The sequence below is a fragment of the Cetorhinus maximus genome, chromosome 20, assembly GCF_964194155.1.
Source record: "Cetorhinus maximus chromosome 20, sCetMax3.hap1.1, whole genome shotgun sequence".
NCBI classification, from domain to species: Eukaryota; Metazoa; Chordata; class Chondrichthyes; order Lamniformes; family Cetorhinidae; genus Cetorhinus; species Cetorhinus maximus.
Window position 1 is genome coordinate 76,179,071 of NC_135898.1, and position 20,821 is coordinate 76,199,891.

Genomic DNA, 20,821 nt, shown 5'->3' on the forward strand with positions numbered 1-20,821 from the left:
TGAGCCGTTTGAAAGTGGAAGATAGTCATGAATATAAAAAGATTGACAGATAGTGACCAAGAGAAACAATATGGGAAAATACAGTTGGCACGGTATAGAAACAACCAGGAAATTATCAAAGCTATGTAAACTGAAAGGGTGAAAGATTAAAACGCAGAATGACAATGACAGAATTAGAGGGAAATAAAGGGTGATACACATTTTTAAAAATCCTAGGCAATGTCAACTAAAATAAAAGAAGCAGATCAGTGACTAAAACAATAACCACGCCTGCGATTTGATTTTGGGATTATCAACTGGACTCGTTGCCTATTACTGCCTTGAAACTACCTCTTAATTTCCATTTATTTCTAAACTTTTTAAATCCTGCCATTAAGTGCTTTATATGTATTATTGTTACATTCACTCCAACACCTTCATGTTTATTTTAATTTACTCCCTGAGTTCTTGGTTTTATTACTCTGCATTTTCTCATTCCATTTTGGCAAATTTTCGTTATTGTTTTCTATAGATTTAATTCTCCTTATATCCTTGCCATTCCTCTGCGTACTTATTCTGTGTGTATAAACATCTTGCTCTCCGAGCTAACATAGTTTATAATTTTCGTCTTTGCCTTTTCGTTCGGGTCTGACATCCAACCTCAGTAAAGCAGCAAACTGTGCTGAGAAAGCTATGAGTGCCATGGTGAATACCAGAATACATAACTGGAATCAAATCCGATACCCGCTAGGACAAATCAACAGTGTCCCCTGTCCCAAGAAGAACCAGAAATTTTGTATTGGCCCACAGCAGGTGAAACAGGTAGCAGTGAGATAAAGTGAGGCGGTCTCTTTTCTTTCCCTTAGGTTGAGGCTTTCGGAATCAACACGGAACTTTGTAACTTATACAATCTGAAATGAACGGGAAAGGCAACTAAACGCTGAACAACGTGCAATTTGAAAGACAACTTTTTAAGAATAAGAGTGCTTCAAAACGATTGTCGACAAAGAGACAGTACATTTTATAATCTTTTCGTCTCGTTAGTGAAACGGACAAGGATATGCAAAACTACAAATCAGGCTGTTGCTGATACTTGTGGTCCCGGAAGTGTTTGTGCCCCCAATGAATAGGTGCGCGTTGCACTGGACTCAACACTTCCTGTTGCAGTTTTATTTTTGTTATTTACATTCAGACTCTAAAGTGTACTTTGAGATCGTAGATCTGCTTTTCCGTCAACACAACAGAAACACACACACACAAAATAACTTTCAGCTGTGCTGTGCAGAATGTTTTTGCAATCACAATTGAAACTGGCCATTAGCGAGGTCGAGCCTTTCTCATCAGTAGATGTCGGGTTTGTCTGGTGAATACGAACAATTGATTAGCGTTAATTTGTCGGGTTGATAAGGACGGAAGAGGTTTGTGATCTGTTCAGTCTAAATACTGAACGGTGGTATTGTGTGCTTTTGGTTAGCCATCTGCTTTCTGTTTTTCAGAAAAATAATTTAACTTAGCATTGCTGCATCCGATGGAGCTGGAGGAACAGTGGTGGAAAGGACAAGTGGTTGCTGATATCCATCAGGCTCTTCGCATCAAGGTACATATCTTATGTGTAGGGTTGTTAAACTACAGGCAACATCCCTGCAGGCTCCTCACCTAAGATTAGGGACAAAGAAAGTTTTTCCATTTAACCTTCAAGCTAGTGTAGAGGCTGACTTCTAACGATTCTCAATTGAAATCGTTTTTATTAAATGTACCCGATTTCTTCTCCCAGTTAATGTACCTGTCTACGTGATCGAGACAGTTTGTTTCATTTTTTTTAAAGTTGAGTTCTTAATATGACAAGAAGAGCTAATCTGCTGTATAGTTTAGCTTAAATAACATGAAGCCAATGCAACATGCAATTCCATAAATAGTAATAAGACTTTAGTGTTATGTACTTTTATTGCATTGGCACTAGTTTTAGCATTGTCAACCGTAGAAAGTTAACTTTGACTTTTAAAGTAAAACTATAACCACTGATTTAAGATGAAGTTGAATAAGGGTTGGGCTGGATTCGTGACTTTGTTTACACAGTTTGCAAATTTTATATTTCACACAATGGAATAGCTCATTCTTCAGTTGGTGGTACTTTGGTGAAGGAACCTTCTGAGCTGTGGATCTACTTGGCCACAAAAACTAGGACTGACCTGTACTAATTAAAGAATAATGAAATTAAGCTATGTTTATATAATTCTTCACATTACTTTGCAAATAAAATATAAAATTCATTAGCTCAATCAATTTTTGTAAGTCAATTTAATTGGCATACACTTGGCTACTCAATTTATTTTTAAATGGCAAACTGAACCTAGTTTTAAAAAAACATTGGAGGGTTTAGTGTGTAGACTTTTTCTGCTTATCAAAGTCTAATGTTTATGTGCCGTTCTGGGATCTGCTTGTAACAAAGGAATGATCTGTAAAATATTGGTTTTGGATTTGTATAAGATTGTATTGTAACTAGATATGATACTTGAGCTTTTTTGGTGTTGAGAAAAATTGTAGTTTATACAATGCAATGAGTTCTATATTCTGACTGCTACTCCCTTGTGCTCTATTGATTCCCATTTCTTTTTACACTGGATCAAATTGTGTATTTGCTGTACTGATTCATCTAAAATACATTGGTGCTCTTGGTTCTGATAAGTTTTCAGAACCTGTTGCCCTTTAGTGTTTAACTACTGATACAGTCTGACATGAATGACTTACAAGCCTAGTTTATCCTGAGGCAAAAATGGTGTCTCGCTGTATGTATTATTTAATACTGAATAATTTTGAATAAAGTTATTTCTTTGCTCCCTTTATAATTTGGTGGGGAGGGAAATGAAATAAGAGCTACAAAAACTAAATTGAGTGATTGATTTTTAAGCTGGAGATGTATTTCATTTTCACATGATCCAGCTCCCATAGGTGCCCTTGCCCTCTGCATTACTCCTATTCATATGGTATATCTGCATTTAACCAGATCATGTTTGGGCAGTATCTGATTACAAACTTGCATTAAAGATATACCAAAGTGTCTGGTCAATTAAAGGTTAAAACTAATAATCAGGAGAAACATTTCTGTGCACTATGCTAAGTGAAACTAGGTCTGCAATACCACACAAAATCTTCTCCCACTGTGTATTAATACATTACACTTTTTTTTAAAAATCTTATGCCATAGCTATATTGAACAATGCAAATTGGGTAGAGCAGAAATAGAGGTATGCCATTTACATTAAGTCAAGTAAGATTTGTTTTATTTAAGTTGTGACCAGTTTTGGGAATTTTTCCTATGTATAAACTCAATTTTGGCCTGGATCCTTCAGAATTGGAAATAAATGCAGAATTGTATTGTTGATGGGTTTATTCTCTAGTTCAGTCTACATTCTTTCTGCAAATTTGCTTTTGTTGAGTGGAGTGCTTGCAGCTGATGTTGTTGCAAAGTGGATGGTGACAATTAACCTATTTTAATTTAAAGCTAATCCTCCCAACTCTGGATGTTCGATTTAAACTTTAATACAAATCAATGGAATTCACATCAGGTTGTTCATTTTAAAACCAGTTCAATAGTAGCCTTGAAGGATAAAACAATTTGTGACATGGGGAAAGAGCAGGGAGTAAGACTTACTGATGTGCTCTCCAAGAGCTGGTGCAGATTCAAGGGGCTGAATCCTGGGGTTATTGGATTTTATTTTGTGCAGACTACTAACTGTATAATAATCAGTAACATTGAACATAATACATTGCTAGATCTATACTCATATATCCAGATATGTACATTTTTTTTCCTCTTCTCAAGATCGCCAACAAAAGATTTCTGCCTCCCTTTCGAAAAGGGAAGATCTATAAATTTTGCTGTTTTTCCTTCTCTCTACATTTGACAAGGCATTTTTCCCATTTTCTTCCCCTTTCCTAGAGTCAGAGTTGCCAGTCCTTGACAACTTGCTCAAGTGGAATTTGTTTAAGTCTGATCCTGACAATGAATATCTAGACTATTCAGCGATGTGTGACATCATAGACAAATTTAATCCTATCCTTGCAAAGTGACCACACACTTTCAAACAGCCATCAGGAGCTAGCTGGAACCCTAACTGATGTTTTTCTCCTTGGTTTTCTTTCCTTTTCCTTCCCATCCATTTTGGAGATGCTGAGACAATTTGTGTACCCTCACCACCTATTACTGGTGCAGTTTGTTGATCGTGGAACATTATTGGTCAATAGTGGCTCAGTATCTCTTGAGGCATTGGCGTTATCTGCCTGAGAAAGCATTTTAGTTAAAATAAGCAGTGTAGATGATGTTTATACGAGAGTCACACCAGAACTCTTTTTTCCTTCTTTGTTCCAAATGTATCATCTGCACTCATGCTGTTCTCATCTATCATTTGTTGTTTCTGTTTAACATGATTAACAAGATTGGTAGAGCAAGACTTTTTTTTTAGTCTTCCTGCTTGCCCCTACCCAATGATGGTTTTTTTCCCCCTAACTATTCCCAGCTGGTTGAGACTAGAAAATCATATTCGCTAGAAAAAATTAGAACAAGATTCAAATACTAATTTCTAGTTGAAAGGGCATATGCAATTCCTTTTCTCATTAACCAGTCCATGTGTTTTAAAACGGTGGTCTTCAATTTCTTTTTTGTGAAAGTTTTTACAATTATATATCATATCAGTATTGCTCCTTTAAAAGGTATGCTCTTATTTCATTTTACTCAGGAGCTGAGATTACCACCCTACAAAAGCCACTCTCCTCAGCTGAACACCAGACGTTACTTTGCAGATCTTCTTGCAATCATCAGCAATCATTTTCATCTTTGTCCCACTGCTCGTCACCTTGCTGTCTACCTTCTAGATTTATTTATGGACCGTTATAATGTTTCTATTCAGCAATTACATCTGGTGGCACTCTCCTGTTTACTTTTGGCAAGTAAGTGTGTTGTATTTCTTGAATGTGTTTTTTCTGATTTGTTTTCATGTTTGATGCATAATTTCAAGATCCACATTTTGCAGTATTGTTGTTGCAAACTCCTAAAAACATTTCTGACAAATACCAACTTTGATTATATTGTGTAGATACAATTAACTTTTGAAGAAACATGCCTGCAAAACAAATGTATGAATAGACAAGATTGGCTTTCAAAGTGGATGAATGCATCAAGAAGGTTTCAGGGCCAACCCTCATTTGTGGTATGCAAGGTGATCTTTGCCAGGTTAACCATGGGTTTAAAGCTAGCCATGGACTCCACAGTCTAGAGGCCTGGTTTACTGTTCCTGATTGCTATCTAATAACCCTACTGCAAGAGTGTTTGTATATGCAGCTATGTGAATAGATCAGCCATCATGGCCTCATGTCAACCATTCTACTGACCATCATTCTGGACGTTTGTGCTTGAAGATTGATTACACAGGAGAGGAGGTGTTAGGCTTTCAGCATGTATATGGAACTCTCCCTGGAGGAGTGTTCTTCAGAAACTCAATATCCCAGAATAAATTATTTCTGTATTTTGTGGAGTTATTTCTAAAAGTATTGAGATGATTTTAAAAGTTACATTATTGCATAGTTGGTTTAGTTATCTTGCATTACTTCTAATGTTCTAAAATTAATTAGTTGTTGCAATCTATATATTATTGCAGCTTACTCTTGTAGGCCATAAGAGCAATCCTAGGAGCCCTTTCCAGTGCTGTATACCTTAAGATGCACCTTATCTATGTTGGTAAACTGCTGGAACTGTTCTCCAGTCCTACCAAGATTCAGGTGCCCAACACTCTAATTGCCATATATCAATGACTGTGATAATGCATTAGTATACTTTTATGGCTTAATGTGCTGATTTAACAAATGCAAACAGTGAGTGTATCTTTAAGTCCCTTTGAACTGCTCTTGAGAAGTGCTCATTATTGAAACCTTTAAACTGAATAAAACTTAAATTTAGTGCATATATATGAAATTTCTTTTTAAATATATTAGCAAATCTACAATAGCAATGCTCTTGAAAGTCAGGATGTGTCTCTCAGCAAGTGTGAGGCTGATACAAACATTGATAATGACAGACTTGTGGTATAATTTGTACTGCATTTTAATCTCTTTCTTGGGAGTTCCTCACCTTTTCTCATTCTATGAAGTGACCACTGTCATCTTGCTTTATACTAGAATATAATAAATGTCATTAATATCAAACTGCAGTTGCTAGAAATCAAATAAAAACTGAAAATGCTGGAAATACTCTGCAGCTCAGGTAGCATCCACGGAGGGAAACAGTTAACATTTCAGGTCAATTAGGTTTGTTAGATGTACTTTTTTTTTAACCCATGTTGTCACTCTCTCTCTAATCAGCTCAAATTCAGTCATTCTGTAATTAGTTTAACATTTGTTATCTATAATTCACAGATCTAGAATGCCCTGGTTTCTTTCAATTGCCTTTCTTAAGTAATTAAGTTACATTTACAATGTTTCAATTCAAAGGGACAATTCCTGAATGTGTGTTTTGGAAGATTATAGTTTAGGAAGCCGCAAGTTCCTCACCTTCCTTTTTAAAGCCCTGGGAATTTCAGTTTCTAGTGTCAGTACTTTTTTATACTGTTTTCTTGCTTATGTTAACTTTTTAAGTTAGATGCCTTAATTTATTTTAGTATCCATGAAATATCAAGCATATTCTCCACCTCCTACTGTGGTGACTGACACACAACCTTTACAGCTGGAATATTTTACTCCCCATGAACAGAGGCTGGATTTGATATAACCCAAGGCAGCCAGGCCCACTTTATCACGGGAGAAGCCTGCACCAGTTCCCTGGCTGTGGCAAAACTTCCCTGCTTTAAATCAGAGAGTGGAAGGGGTTGACGGGTATCTTGGATACCAGCAATGAGATGTCAACTTGGCTCATTAATGAGCCAATTGACATCTATTATCGCTGAGCCATTGCAATTCAGTTGTGGCTCAGGGATTTGTTGGGAACTGCACAGCTTTCCTGTGTCTCCTGTAGGCCAACCAGCAAACGCATCTGGTTTGCCAGTGGCTTCCTGGCTGCTGGGATCTTTCTGCCCAGTACTTCTCTGATAGAGGGACCCAGCATTGGGATGGGAGGGCTGTTGAAAGCCACCCCTGTGCCCTTGCCTCCCCTCTCCCACAACCCTCGCTCACCTTTGACCTGGAATCCCTTGGTGATCCTGGGCCTCTGAAGGGTGCATTGCCAACAGCTGCCACTGCTCCCATTGGCACTGATGATCAGTGGGGAGCTGCTAGCCTGGATTGGCCGATAGCTCTCGGCAGGCAGGACTTACGTTGTCAGGGTCCTAAATCTCAGAAGTGCCGACAGTGGCTACTTAGAGTTCCTGAAAAGGCACTTAATACCATTGGGCCTCCCTCATGGAACTGATGGGGGGTTCCCTGTCAGTTCTCCAATTGCTAAGTGAGACCCCTGTTGGGCCAACTAAATCCAGTCCAGGTTTCCTGCACTCTTGTGCGTTAGAATCGCAGAATAGTTGTAGCACAGAAGGAGGCTATTTGGCCCATCATGTTCATGCCAGCTCTCTGCAGGAGCAACTTGGCTAGACCCATTCTCCTGCCCTTTCCCCATAGTCCTGCAAATTTTGTTCTCTTCAGGAGCTTATTCAATTTCCTCGAAAGCTCTCGCTCTCTATTCCTGATCCAAACCATTTTTTTTTTTTAAGTTCCACATATTGCTGTTGGTTCTTTTACAATCACCTTTAAATTAGTGTCCTCTGGTTCTCATGAGGTTGAATAAATCTATCAAATATCCTTTCACCCTTCTAAGGGGAATAACTCCAACATCTAGCACCATTCTCATAAATATTTTCTGCACTGCCTCTCAAGTCTTCACATCCATCCTAAAGTGCAGTGTAGTGTGCAGAATTAGATACAATACTCCATTTGAGGCAGCTCCAGTGTTTTATTGAAGTTCATTAAAGCTTCCTTACTTTTGCACTCTAAAAAGCCCAGGATCCCATTTACCTTTTTAACCACTGTCAAGCTGCCCTGCCACTTTCAATTATTTGTGCACATTTTTTAAAATTCTTACATTGGATGTGGGTGTCACTGGTAAGGTCAGCATTTGTTGCCCATCTCTAATTGCCCTTGAACTGAGTGGCTTGCTAGGTCATTGCAGAGGGCAGTTAAGAGTCAGCCACATTGCTGTAGGTCAGAAGGGGTAAGGATGGCAGATTTCCTTCCTTAAAGTTTATTTGTGAAGCAGATGGTTCACATTTACAACAATCGCTGATATTTTCATGGTCACTGTTACTGAGACTAGTTAACCTAACACACAATTGTAATCGGGAAGTATAACTATCTATCTCTTCTTGAAGAATTCCCCCAATGTGCACAGACGCGCACACACAGACAAAGTTTCTCTGCAGAGATAGGCTTTAGTGAATGGGCACTCTAAAATAAAGTCTGCAGGGTCTCAACGCTGTTTCCGACCCCCCACCCCCCCCCCCCCCCCTGCCTCATGTGAAGATGGGCTGCTGGTCCTGGTGGACGTCTGGAAATTCTCATCAATTGATCTCAGCTTTGCAGGTGATTTCCAGCAAAACTTTGCTTTACTTCGGCTTTTTTTTGCCCATCAATTAGTGATTGCAGTTCAAAACAAACAACCGGATCTTCCTTGAGGTGATTTCTTGGAAGAGGCCTGCTTGTTGACAGTTCCGAGGTGAACTTTGACCTTTTTTAAAAAAAAAATTTAAAATCCCAGGTCAGCAAGCATCCAAATGTACAGATAATGCCAAGTCCTTCAATTTTGTAAAAAGAAACACTCAGTCTTGAGAGCGATCCAACATCATCCTAGACATAACTAACAAACTATAATGTTTCTTTTATGCGATGAAGACTGCACCTGTTTTTTTTTCTTTTGAAAACATCAACTGGTTATTTTAAAAGCCATAATGTTAACCTGAACATAGCTATTTTGTTATAATTAACAAATTATACAAACTAAATTTCTAATTCTGATCCACTGTTTGCTTAGTCTGGTTTAAAAATTTACTGTAAATATGATTAACATGAACATTTATGTTTCACTATTAAATCAGGCAAGTTTGAGGAAAAAGAAGACCGTGTACCCAAACTTGAACAACTCAACAGTCTCAGTTGTATGACCAGCATGAACTTGGTGTTAAGCAAACAGGACTTGTTGCACATGGAGCTCTTGTTACTAGAATCTATTCAGTGGAACCTCTGCCTGCCCACTGCTGCCCACTTTATTGACTACTACCTTTCTGTTGCTGTACACGAAACTGATCTTCATGATGGAAGGCCTATGGTTTATTTGGAGAAGACCAAGTTATATACAGAAAAGTACTCCGCCTACTTTCTAGAAGTGTCTTTGCAAGGTAATTATTGTCAACACAAACATTTGTCTGCTGTTTAATTTAAAATGAATATACCTTTTCTCTTCCTCCTTTTCCCCATATTTTCCATTGAACAGAATTATTAGGGAAATCCTGCTGGGGAGCATGCCCAGCCCCACTCTCCTCCAATGCCGCTGGAGATTTTTCCTGCTTGCCCCCTCCCTCTTTTCCTATGCTGCTGGGGAGCACTTGGGTCCCATTCTTTTAAAGAATACCTCAAATTGTTAAGTAGGGAATTCTCTAAGCATAGATAAGAGAAATTGTGTGGCTTGGAGGCAATCCTGGAGATGAATGTATTTCCATCATGTTGTACTCTTATCTTTCTCTGGTTACAAGGTTGAAAGGTGCTATTGAATTATCTTGCTGAGTTGTTCACTGCACCCTATATACACTACATATATTATAGCTAAAGTGTGACAAAAGATAAAGGTAGTGGATATTTTCTCTCCATACAATCTGCTTGTCTCCACTTTTTTCTAATGTGTCTGAAGTAAGCTGCTGGAGAAATAAATACTATTGAGAAATTTCCTGACAGCCAGTTGCTAGTACTCTCACCTCGTTAGTCAGACAGTTGTAAGCTCAAGTCTCACTTCAGAGACTTGAGCTCAAAATTAAGGCTGAAGGGATCACTGAACCATCTGAGGTACCATCGTTTGAGATATTAAACCAAAGGCCTCTTTGTTCTCCTGTGGGTGTGAAGGATACCATGGCATTATTTCAGAGAGCATGGGGGTTCTTCCTGGTGTCCAGTCCAATATTTATCTGCCCTCAAAATCATTTAATGAAAAACATTTATCTGATAATTATCACACTGCTGTTCATGGGAACTTGGTGTGCTTCAATTGGCTACCATGTTTCCTGTATTAATTTCCCCAACAATCCCAGAGTTGATAGGTCTGCAGTATGTAGAGTTTGGCCACAAGTACCTTCCCACATGAACTTTGACCAACAGTTAGAATTTCTGCAATTGTAATTCACTCCCCACCCCCTGCCCCCAACCCCCCAACAGTTTTTGAAGTACCAATGAATATGTGACATTTAGCTTTAAAACAAAATGCAATTTTATATAATGGGACAAAAAGGGGTGCTCAAACATACTACACAAACACTACAATGAAAGTAGTAATTCATATTTTCACCTGCATCCCTACAAAAAGTTGGCTAGGATTGGGAGACATTCTCACACAACCATGTATAATATACTTGACTTTAGTGATGTACTTTACTTTGATTTGTGACTTTTTTCTCTATCACAGAATATGCAAGGTTTAATTTTTTGTAACCTGATTTTAACTAATGCATTCAAATCCAAGAGACTTACCAATTTCCCTTTTATAATCTGTTATGCTGTAATAGCCTTGCTTACACAATTTTCTACTATTTAATAGTGGTAAATTTAAACTTTGTATAAAATATTATAGTGCCAACTAAAAATAAAGGCCCATAAGTTGCTGTGGCAGGCCAATGAACACACCCACTGTTAGATAGACATGACATTGCCTGTCTAATTCAACAATATTTTGCTCTACAAGTTGCCTGATGTGTGGGATGGCAATGCTGCTATGCCCTCTATAGGGCACCTGAGAGAATAAAACGAGCAACAGTGTTGAAAGAGTAGGAAATAAACAGTGCAAGGCCTGAACAAGAAAGTGTAAGTTAGAATGGCGAGTTTAATGTCTGTCAGACCAGGTACAGAAAGTGGGGGTGGGGATTGAGGTTGGATGAAAAAGGAAAATGTTTTTCTGAAAAGCATTTTAAAAAATAAACTTAACAATAATTCAACTTGAAGGAATGATACTCCACAGCTTAAATAGTTCTATTTCAGTGCCAGAGATTCATTACCAGTAAGGGTACTTGGACTGAAATCGACAACCAAGCAGAGAAAGAGCTTCACACCGCTCCATGTATTCAGTAGGAACTCTGACAACAAGAGGCTGCATACGCAAAGTGAGCGGTGCATTTCAGACACCTTGAAAATTTCTGCATTTACTTGGCGATCTGCCCACTCTTTGTATGGCAATTGCACATAAATGATAAATTTCTAATTTTTTGAAAGAAATTTTTAGGTCACTATGCTCAAGAATGTGTTCCAGTGCATATACCAATCTGCTTTTCTCAGTTTCGCCTATTCGTGCAGTTTTATCCAGAGAAGAACAAAACGGTTGGAGATTAGAAGAATTACAGAAAATTTATTTAGCCCTTTCTTTGCATGACTATTCCTTCATAATCATCCCTCAGTACTGCACTGGAGTGTCAACCATGATTTTTTTTTGTGCTGAAGCACTGGAGTGCGACTTGAACTCAGAACCTTCTGACTTGGAGACAAGAGGCCTGCCAAGTGAACCACAACTGACACACAAGGGGAGAAATTTGCATGAGAATGTGGAAAGAGCAGGACAGGAAGACAAATTAGATAGCTCTTTCAAAGACCCAGTGCAGGCATAATGGGCAGAAAGGCCCCCTTTTGTGCTGTATGTATCTATGATCATATTCTACAGTACATTGAAAAACATGAATTTCTAGGCTTAATTTTTTTTAATAAAACTTTCTTGAAGATAACCTGAGTGGCTTGGTGGACTCTTTCAGCAGGCAGTTGAGAGTCCACTACATCGCTATAGGTCTGGAATTGCCAGTGGACCAGATCAGATAAAGATTGCCTTCCTTTTTAAGGGACACAAATTTTCTGTTTTTAGTGAAGCAGATGGGTTTTTTTACAATCTGGTAGTTTCATTGTCATCATTAATGCTACTAGCCTTTTATTGCAGATTTATTGAATTTAAATTCTCCAACTGCCATGGTGGGATTTGAACTCTTGTTTCTGAATCATTAGACCAAAGTCTGGATTGCTGCCAGTCCAATAACATGATCAGTTGCTAATTATATGGTTACACATTGACCTAATGAAACAGTCTAGCTCTAGACCAGTAAAATGAAACCAACTACATTTTTGTTAAAATCTAAAATTTACTCTTCCAACTATCTAAAGACATTTGCATTTAGAAAGTTCTGTGATGGAATGAGCACACATTCATAAGGAAAGTTCATCTACTAATACTATTATTAGCAACTAGAAAGAGTTTAAGTTATATTTCTGTATTGGTGTGTTAGGAAAGGGAGAATTTGAGTTTCAGTTTCACTTTAAAGATGCCTGCATTTTAATGAGGTTTACGGTTCTTGAAGGGGAATTAAAACTAACAGGATATATTAAAAAAAACTGTGCTGTTGCCCTGCAACAGGTCCAGAGAGTGAGGCCCCACATAGACACACACAAAGCAAAAGCAGTTGAGTTCAGTTGGTTTTTATTGCTCTAAGGTGAAGCGAGCAGTTTAAGTCGCTCTCTAGCTGACATACTAGCAGTCTGCTGAGGAGAATATGACTAAGAATCTAACTGATGAATGTCAAGTGAGTTCTGGATCTCAAGGGAGATATCAAGTTGTCAGCAGTGTATTGGGAGAGGGAACTGCAGGGAGCAGGTCCTAAAGGAAAAAGAGGCCCATGCCCTTTAAGTCGAGGCAGAGGACAAGGATAGGAATCTGGAAGAGGTCCTTTTTAAGAGTGAGGAGCAGAGAAAAGCTCCAAGCTTAAAGGGAGAAAGCTGTAGTACACAGACTTAAAGGTGGATTTTTGAAATGTCCGAGATCATCCTCACCAATCAATATGACTGTGTTTTCAGCTTTTCTAGTCGTCTTGGTGCAGAAGTCCATGTAGGCCATTTTTACAATTTTTAACATTCAAGATACTGCTTTGCTGAACTGGATAAACGCTCACATAGTTGATTAGTTGACGTTATGGGCAATGATTTTAAATTTACTGGTATATTAAGAATTTACATGTATGGGATTGCAATTCATTCTATGCTTTTATCTCTACAGATCATGGCTTTCTAAATTATTTTCCTTCAGTAGTTGCTGCTGCTTGCATAGCAGCATCTCGAGCTGTTCTTAAACTCTCTCCTTTATGGCCTGTTCGACTGCATCGTATTACCGCTTATGCATGGGATGCTCTGTTACCATGTATTGAACGTCTGTTGATGTAAGCTCAATTTATGTAAAGTATTTCTTTTAATAGTAGTTGCTGTACTTGGTGGCTCTACTAACATTTTTGTCATTGTTGATTTGTAGTGCTCATGACAAAGATGTCAAAGAAGCCAACAAGCAGAAAGGTGAACAGAAAGGTGAACAATTAGTTCAGCAGATTGGACAGACAGCTTTCTTTACTCATCCTCTAGCTTCCTCCCAAACCCAGACTGAACAACAGACTTCAGCATACTTGTACCCAAAGCATCTGCATCTATTACAGTATTCTCACCAACAGCTCTTGCAGCAGAGTTGTCAATCTGCCTTTTCAACAGGTCAGGCAACAAGATGCACAATACCAGCATGCCCTTCCAATCTCCAAACTAATCGTGTGACTCATGGACCCATACAAGCTAATGCTATGTCATTAGCAACCACAATAGAAGGTAAATCATGTATTAATGTTCCTTATAACCGGAGCTACCAAGTCAATGGCCATTAAGTCTGTACAAAAAACAAACAACAATGCTTTGAAAGCCAATGCTAAGTGTGGGATTGGCTTTAATGGTAACTTCATCTTAATATGAGAAGCAACAACACAACAGTTTATTTTAGTGGGCACTAATATTTACAGAAATAATGAAAAGTACCTCCCTAATGCTTGCAGATGTATTTGACCTGAGAACAGGTTAAATGAGATTATGAAAGATGGACAAAATGCTAGTTTGGGAGGCTTGATGCTTTTACCTCAGGAATTGGTTATGATTTCAGTCAATTTATTAATGCTTCCCTCAGTTGCACACCTTGTATACTGAACAATGACTATTGACTACAATTTTAATAACAGTGTTTTCTGGTGTTGTCATTATTTCTGATCTGAGAGTTTAATGTAAATTGGCTGCTCATTGTGCAATATTATCTTTATTCTTTAACACTTTACAGAGGTTAACTACATTCAGCACTTGGTAACTACCTCATTAGTTACATTTTAATTGTATCTGCATAACCACTGTTGAGACTGAAATGTGCTGCTGCAGTGCAAGAACAGTTATGTTCAATTTATTTCTAAAGCAGCTGATCAACATTTTTTTTCTCCTTTTGGGTATGATGCATAATTTATATTTGTATAATGCATTTGCACTATTAGGATTATAGTAGCAATCTCCTTCTGTTTTTCAGGTGCTTATAGATCATCAATTTTTGTTGCTGCTTTTTGTGTATGATAATGTATATAGATCTCCTTTTGGACTATTGGAAGCTCCTCAGACACTTGCATTTAAAAACTGTGCTCTTGCTTTTAATTAATCGTCCATTTAACCTCCACACCTCCTATTTTCTGTAGATGGATTTGAAAGTTCATATTACTAAAAGAGCATTAAAAATGCTTTCTCTGTTTAACAAAAAAAAGTTGCTTATTTTAATCTATATATTAAATTAAATAATATTTTGCACAAGACTCTCAAAGAGTAAGCATTCCCTTACACTTGCACAAAAGAATTGGTGGCACAAATGTGATCCTTTATTCAAGGTGCATTGTTACATTGTTTTCCAGAATCCATGGGGGAGAATTTTCTCCTCGTCACGGGGCTTGGGCGGGAGCGGGCGAGGGCAGGCGTGCAGCTGATCGGCGCCCCTAATTGGCTGGGCACTGCCATTTTACATGGGCGGGGCCAATTAAAGCCCGCCAAGCGTGACGCACGCCCAGACGCGCTGAGCACTCGCTGTGCGGGTGGGTGTTGGTTGCCTGAGCCAGGGGCTGGTTGCCTTGGAGATTACTTCCACTTATAAAACAATGAATAAAGGTTTAAAAAAAAAAATTTCTAAGGATATGTCCCCTCATGTGAAACTGTCACATGAGCTGGGACATGTCCATTAATTTTATTAAAAAGTTTTCAAACACTTTATAAACATTCATGAAACCTCATCCCACCTATGGATGAGGTTCCATGAAAAATGCGAAGGCCGCCTGGGCTCTTTTCCTGCCCACCAGCATTAAGGTTGGACGGGCAGCTCAGCTAATTGCTTTATTGGTTTTTTAAATCGTCTTAATAGGCCTTTGACAGTTCAACGGGTGTGCAGCCGAGTCGGCTGCGTGCCCGCCAAACTAAAAATCTAAATGACACGCGGTGACATCGGGACATACACCTGACCTAACCGCGCGTCATTTTACGCCTTGGTGAGTGGGTCCTCTCCTGCACACTGACCAGAAGATTCTACCTCATGTGTCATCAGAATAAATCTATTTCATAAGATTCTTGGCACAATCCCAAAATGGAGAACTTGACTTAAGTGCTACGCATTTGAGGTAATCAGTAATTTTAAATAAAATTATTTCCAATAGATTTGTTTGGCATTTCTTCAGTCAAGATGTTCAAAATGTTTTTGGGTTGAAATCTAATGAAGATATTGTATAATTTGGGAATAAAACTAGGTTTAATTTTTTTCAAAAACAAAATGATACACACCATCTGAATCTCTATTGCATGGTTTTGTTTTCCCATTCTATAATAACCTCCTAATGGTATTTAAAAGGTGTCCTGCAGAACCATATATAGTCTGCAATTTTTGCTACAATGGCTGTACAATTTTCTTCTGAAAATTCGCAAACTTTTTTTTAACCTTGTGAATTCTTTATACATCTGTTTATGATAAATTTAAAGTTAAGAAATAGCAGCAAACAGTGAATTTAAAATTTCCATGCTTGTAACAAATTTCCAGTAACCACCTTGCACTTAAAGACTGTACTTGTGTCTGAAATTCTTTCTTGCATGTAATCAAAATTGTAGGCTGGTTAGTATTGGTAAAATTTGCCTGGGTCATCGCTATGCTTGTCTTTTCTGTCCAAAGGCCAAACCATTTATTTTGAATAATTATAAAAGTTTCTTTATACAAACATAACAGACTTCAAAAATAACAGGGGTGGAAAGAGCTTTTACTGGAAATCTAGGATTAGACTGGAAAAAGATGGAAATCCACCAACCTATTTGCATCTGTAAAGAGAAAAAAATGGAGTTAACATTTAGGGAGGGGACCATAAATAAGCGCTATGGGTCTGTATCTGAAATGTAAAAATGTCTCCCCTCTTATGGATATGGAAGGATCTACCATGTACTTTCAACTTTTACTGTTTTTGCATTAAGGAATGTCACCCTTTCACAGAACATCAAAATGTGTGTTGGTGGAGCGGGGGCAAACTAACATTTTGAGGTTAATGAACAATTTGGAATAACATTCGCAGCATAACTTATTTACATCCAAAAACTTTAATGAGACACTCCTGAGATTCCTCTGTTTGCTGTTCTCAATGGAGACACGAGCCAGTTCCAAAATAAACTAGGGGATTTCCTGAGCTATTGGTCATAGGAAATTACAAGATATCCTCTTCTTTCCTGCATGTTGCTCTTCATGTTGTCACTATTACCATCATGGTTATATGGTTTTATTGTGTTTTGATTTGTCTTCATTTTGTTTTATTGTTCAATTTCTTACGCTTGTGTTGTGGACATGTGATGTTTTGCTCGTAAGTTGCTTTCACACTATCCCTCTTGTTTTATTTCAGTATTTGTATTCTGCAGCATTCCTCACTTTTGTGATCTCTAGCTCCTCACTTCTGCCACTTGTTTGATCTTTCTTTCCATTATCCCCACACACCCTCAGACTTTCATCCCCTTACCCTTTAGCTATCCCATTAATTTTCTCTTAATCTATGTGCCCTTCAGCCTTTAAACTCATGGTTCTCAAGGCCGATATTTGCTGGGCCTTGTCATTTGCCAGATTGGTTCTCCTTGAGCTTTTGCTAACACTGCAATCACTTTTGTGCATTAATTTTAATGGGGGGTCACAGTCTCAAATTAAACCTGTAATACACCCTTTACTGGAGGCATTGTTACACAATTCTCTTCACTGTAAGCCTTCAGCCTGTCTAGGCCTGTTCACTCATATCATTTCAGGTTTTAAATCTGTTGCTATTTTTCTTTTAAATTACAAATTGCACGAACATGATTAAAAACTTGGGGAATTCACCTCGATGTAAAAAAAAAAAAATGAAATTGTTCTGAATCTCATTGCCTATGTCTTTTGGTCATCCAATATTTAAATATTGTGTGCTTAGGAGGAAACCACTTAGATCAGAGTTGTTGCAGCCTACCTTTTGGAATGATGAGTACTGCTGGTTTTCCTGTGCCTCCAGTTACTTGCAAGCCTGGTTCACACTATAGCACTGAGAGGCTTTCAAGCTAAAATGCTCGTGCTCTGTTCGTCAAAACCTCAGCTAAAAGAGCTCTAATATGCCTTCGTGTTCATTGATTTTTTGGACGTGTAATAAGTCGAGCAATGTATTTCTCATTTTTGATGTATTCCTTTGCTTTTATGTAATAAGATCATTTAAAGACCAGTTTTAGACTGAAACAAATATTTTGACTTTTTTTGACTTTGGATGTGAATGGGCAGGGGGCAACCCAAGTGGGTCTTCAGTGCTTAACGCTATAGTAAGAGGATAATTGCTGAAAAAGAGACAGGTCTAAGCTTTTCATCTTGCACTCCTCATCAGGACACTCACAGGAATACCAACGTAAGAGGGAAAACAACAATTTTATACTGCATGGGAAGAGAGTGCTGATTGGTTGACAAGCAGTGTTGCCATGGAGAATGTGCCACTGATGGTGACTGACAGTTAACTGCCAAGCATTGTTTGAAATTTAAACTGAGCAGCTTTGACCCTAATTGGTCAAGGCATTGCCCTGAGGAATGAGTAAGCAAATGCCTATCAATTATTTTGCTTAGCTGAAACAGGCTGTCAGTTTAAAAAAAAAAAAGACCCCGTGTGTTAAAAGGTGTAGCTTCCAGTACACACACATGCCCCACACTGAGCCAAACTCGCAATCTTAAATTGGCTGTCAGCGCAATTCTTAACACATTGGACAAAGTTTGCTAAATGATCCTCAATCGTGGAAACACAGCTAACGTTGAACACTGTTTTGAGTTTTGCAATCACGGGCTGGTCGGGTACAGTCTGTACCCTATCCGTTGCGGACAGCAGCTGGGACATGCTGTTTGATACGATCCGCCAGTCTTTGGGATGTACGGCCTACATACCTGTTAACTAAAGATGCGGAATCTTTGAAAGTCCCAACAACCTGTCCGACAGTCACATTCAAAGCAAATGTCTTACAGCATTGCAAGGCCTTCAGACCAACCCAAACACACACATCAGGAAACCTAACAAAGGGAGGGGAATAATCATCCTCAACAAGCGCGACTATACCAACAAATGCATGCCATTCTTAACAACAGGTCCAAATTTGCATCCATTGGACCTGCCACTCAACATGACTGGACATCCTTGCTTGAAAGTAAGCTTAAAAAACACTTGCTGGACTTGTGTAAGAGTGATGCGCTATCGTGTGGTATATATGTCACTGTTCGTCCTCATGGTTCGCTACGTCTGCATATGTGTAGAATGTCCATGACCATCCCCCATCTTATCTATGACCCGTTCTGCACAATATAAATTGGCCAAATGGTTGGTCAAAACTGGTTGTAACAATTTGCCCAAGTTTTCCACATCGATGACATGTTTCTTATGGAACCCAACAAAGATGTTTGCGAGAGCTGGGCCTAGAGGGGATCCCATGGTGAAGGACTCCTTCACATTTACAAAGGCCATACAGGACTTGCATATCGATAGCAATGCTGTATCCATGTGTTCATTTGACATTGCTAGCCTATTCACCAATGTTCCGCTTAAGGAAGCCATAGATGTTTGTGCTGCAGCACTGTATCATGGCGATCTGGACCTGCCACTATTGAGTGAATCAGTATTCATTGAACTTACGAGCTCGGTAACTCATGTAGTTGGGTTCAGTTTTAATGACATCGATGTATGCCCAAATGGCTGGTGTTGCCATGGGATCCCCTCTAGGCCTAGCTCTCGCAATCATCTTTGCTGGGTTCCATGAGAAACATGTCTTCGATGGAATGACACCCAACCTCCTACCCCTCCCATATTTCCGATATGTGGATGATATGTTTCCTATATTTAAAACCGCAGCTGCATATAACAATTTCCTTACATGTCTTAATGGGCTCCATCCTGTGCTCAAATTCAATGAAATGAGCAGTCAAACGAACTCCCCTTCCTTGACGTACTAGTTGAGAAATCTGCTAGGTGATTCTCTACTATGGTCTACCGCAAGCCTATCTTCAATGGTCAATATACGTGTTGGGATTCTTATAATTCCACAGGCTTTAAGGTTGGGCATATCAACAACCTTGTAAATAGGGCCTGAGCTATTTGCTCACCATGTAAGCTTGATGCTGAAATAGGGCACATCAAAGGCATCCTGCAGAATAATGGCTACCCTAATCAGATTGTTTCACGCTGTATATCACGCAAACTCATGAACGTGACTATTAAGCCATCACTTTCGGTCCTAAAAAGTGCCCAGTCTATCCCCGATTACCCTGGAAGGGCAAGGTATCTCAAAAATTTAAGCAACAAGTGAAGCTAGCTGTTTCACACTGCTATTATGCGGTAGCAATATGAGTTGTATTCACCACTAACAGGATGCTGCCGTCAGGCCAAAAATGCATTTTGCCTATCACACAAATGAGTAACGTGCTATATGAATTCCAGTGCCAGTGTGATGCTAGGTATGTAAGCTGTACGTCCCAAAGATTGACAAATCGTATCAAACAGCATGTTCCAGTCGCTGTTCACAATGGGCAGGGTACAGACTGTACCCAACCAGCCCGTGCTTGCAAAACTCAAAACACAGTGTCCAACATTAGATGTGATTCTGCGATTGAGGATTTATTTAGCAAATGTTGCCCAATGTGCTAATAATTACAATGACAATCAATTTAATATTGTCAGTCAAGCTTGCAGTGTGGTGCATTTGCATGTACTGGAAGCTACATATATTAATACACAGGGCCCTGTTCTTTGCAGACCGAAAAAACATGTACATACATTGCGCCTGTTTCAGCTAAACAAAATAAGTGACAGACATTCGCTGACTCATTTCTAAGGGCAATGTCTTGATCAATCCGGGTCAAGCTGCCTGGTCTAAATTTCAAACAATGTTTGGCAGTTAACAGTCACCATCAGTGGTGCATTTTCCATGGCAATGCCACTTGCCAACCAATCAGCACTCTCTTTACATACGGTATAAATTGTTGTTTTCCCCTTATATTGGTATTCTTGCGAGTGTCCTGATGAGTGCAAGATGAAAAGTTTGGGCATGTCTCTTTTTTCAGTAATACTCAAGTTCTGCACTACCAAATGACTAAAAGGATAATTGTTAGCCCACTACTCTAGCCTGCATGTTATACATAAAGTTGCAAGTTTCAGATTATATGATACATAGGGGATCGGTTTAGGAAATTACCTTTTTCCATGAACTGACGGGAACAGTGCTGGGAAAGTGATGGAATCCTTTC

The 20,821-nt window shown here is 38.8% G+C and overlaps 1 protein-coding gene across 1 annotated transcript; it reads left to right on the forward strand.

Moving 5' to 3' along the window:
* Window positions 1–1,166: 1,166 nt before the first annotated feature.
* On the forward strand, window positions 1,167–14,802 carry ccnj (cyclin J). The gene is made up of 6 exons (XM_078565274.1): window positions 1,167–1,342; window positions 1,476–1,576; window positions 4,716–4,926; window positions 9,048–9,347; window positions 13,238–13,397; window positions 13,487–14,802. Exons 2-6 carry the CDS (start codon window positions 1,508–1,510, stop codon window positions 13,881–13,883), a joined length of 1,137 nt encoding a protein of 378 aa, XP_078421400.1. The 5' UTR covers window positions 1,167–1,342; window positions 1,476–1,507; the 3' UTR covers window positions 13,884–14,802.
* Window positions 14,803–20,821: the final 6,019 nt, after the last annotated feature.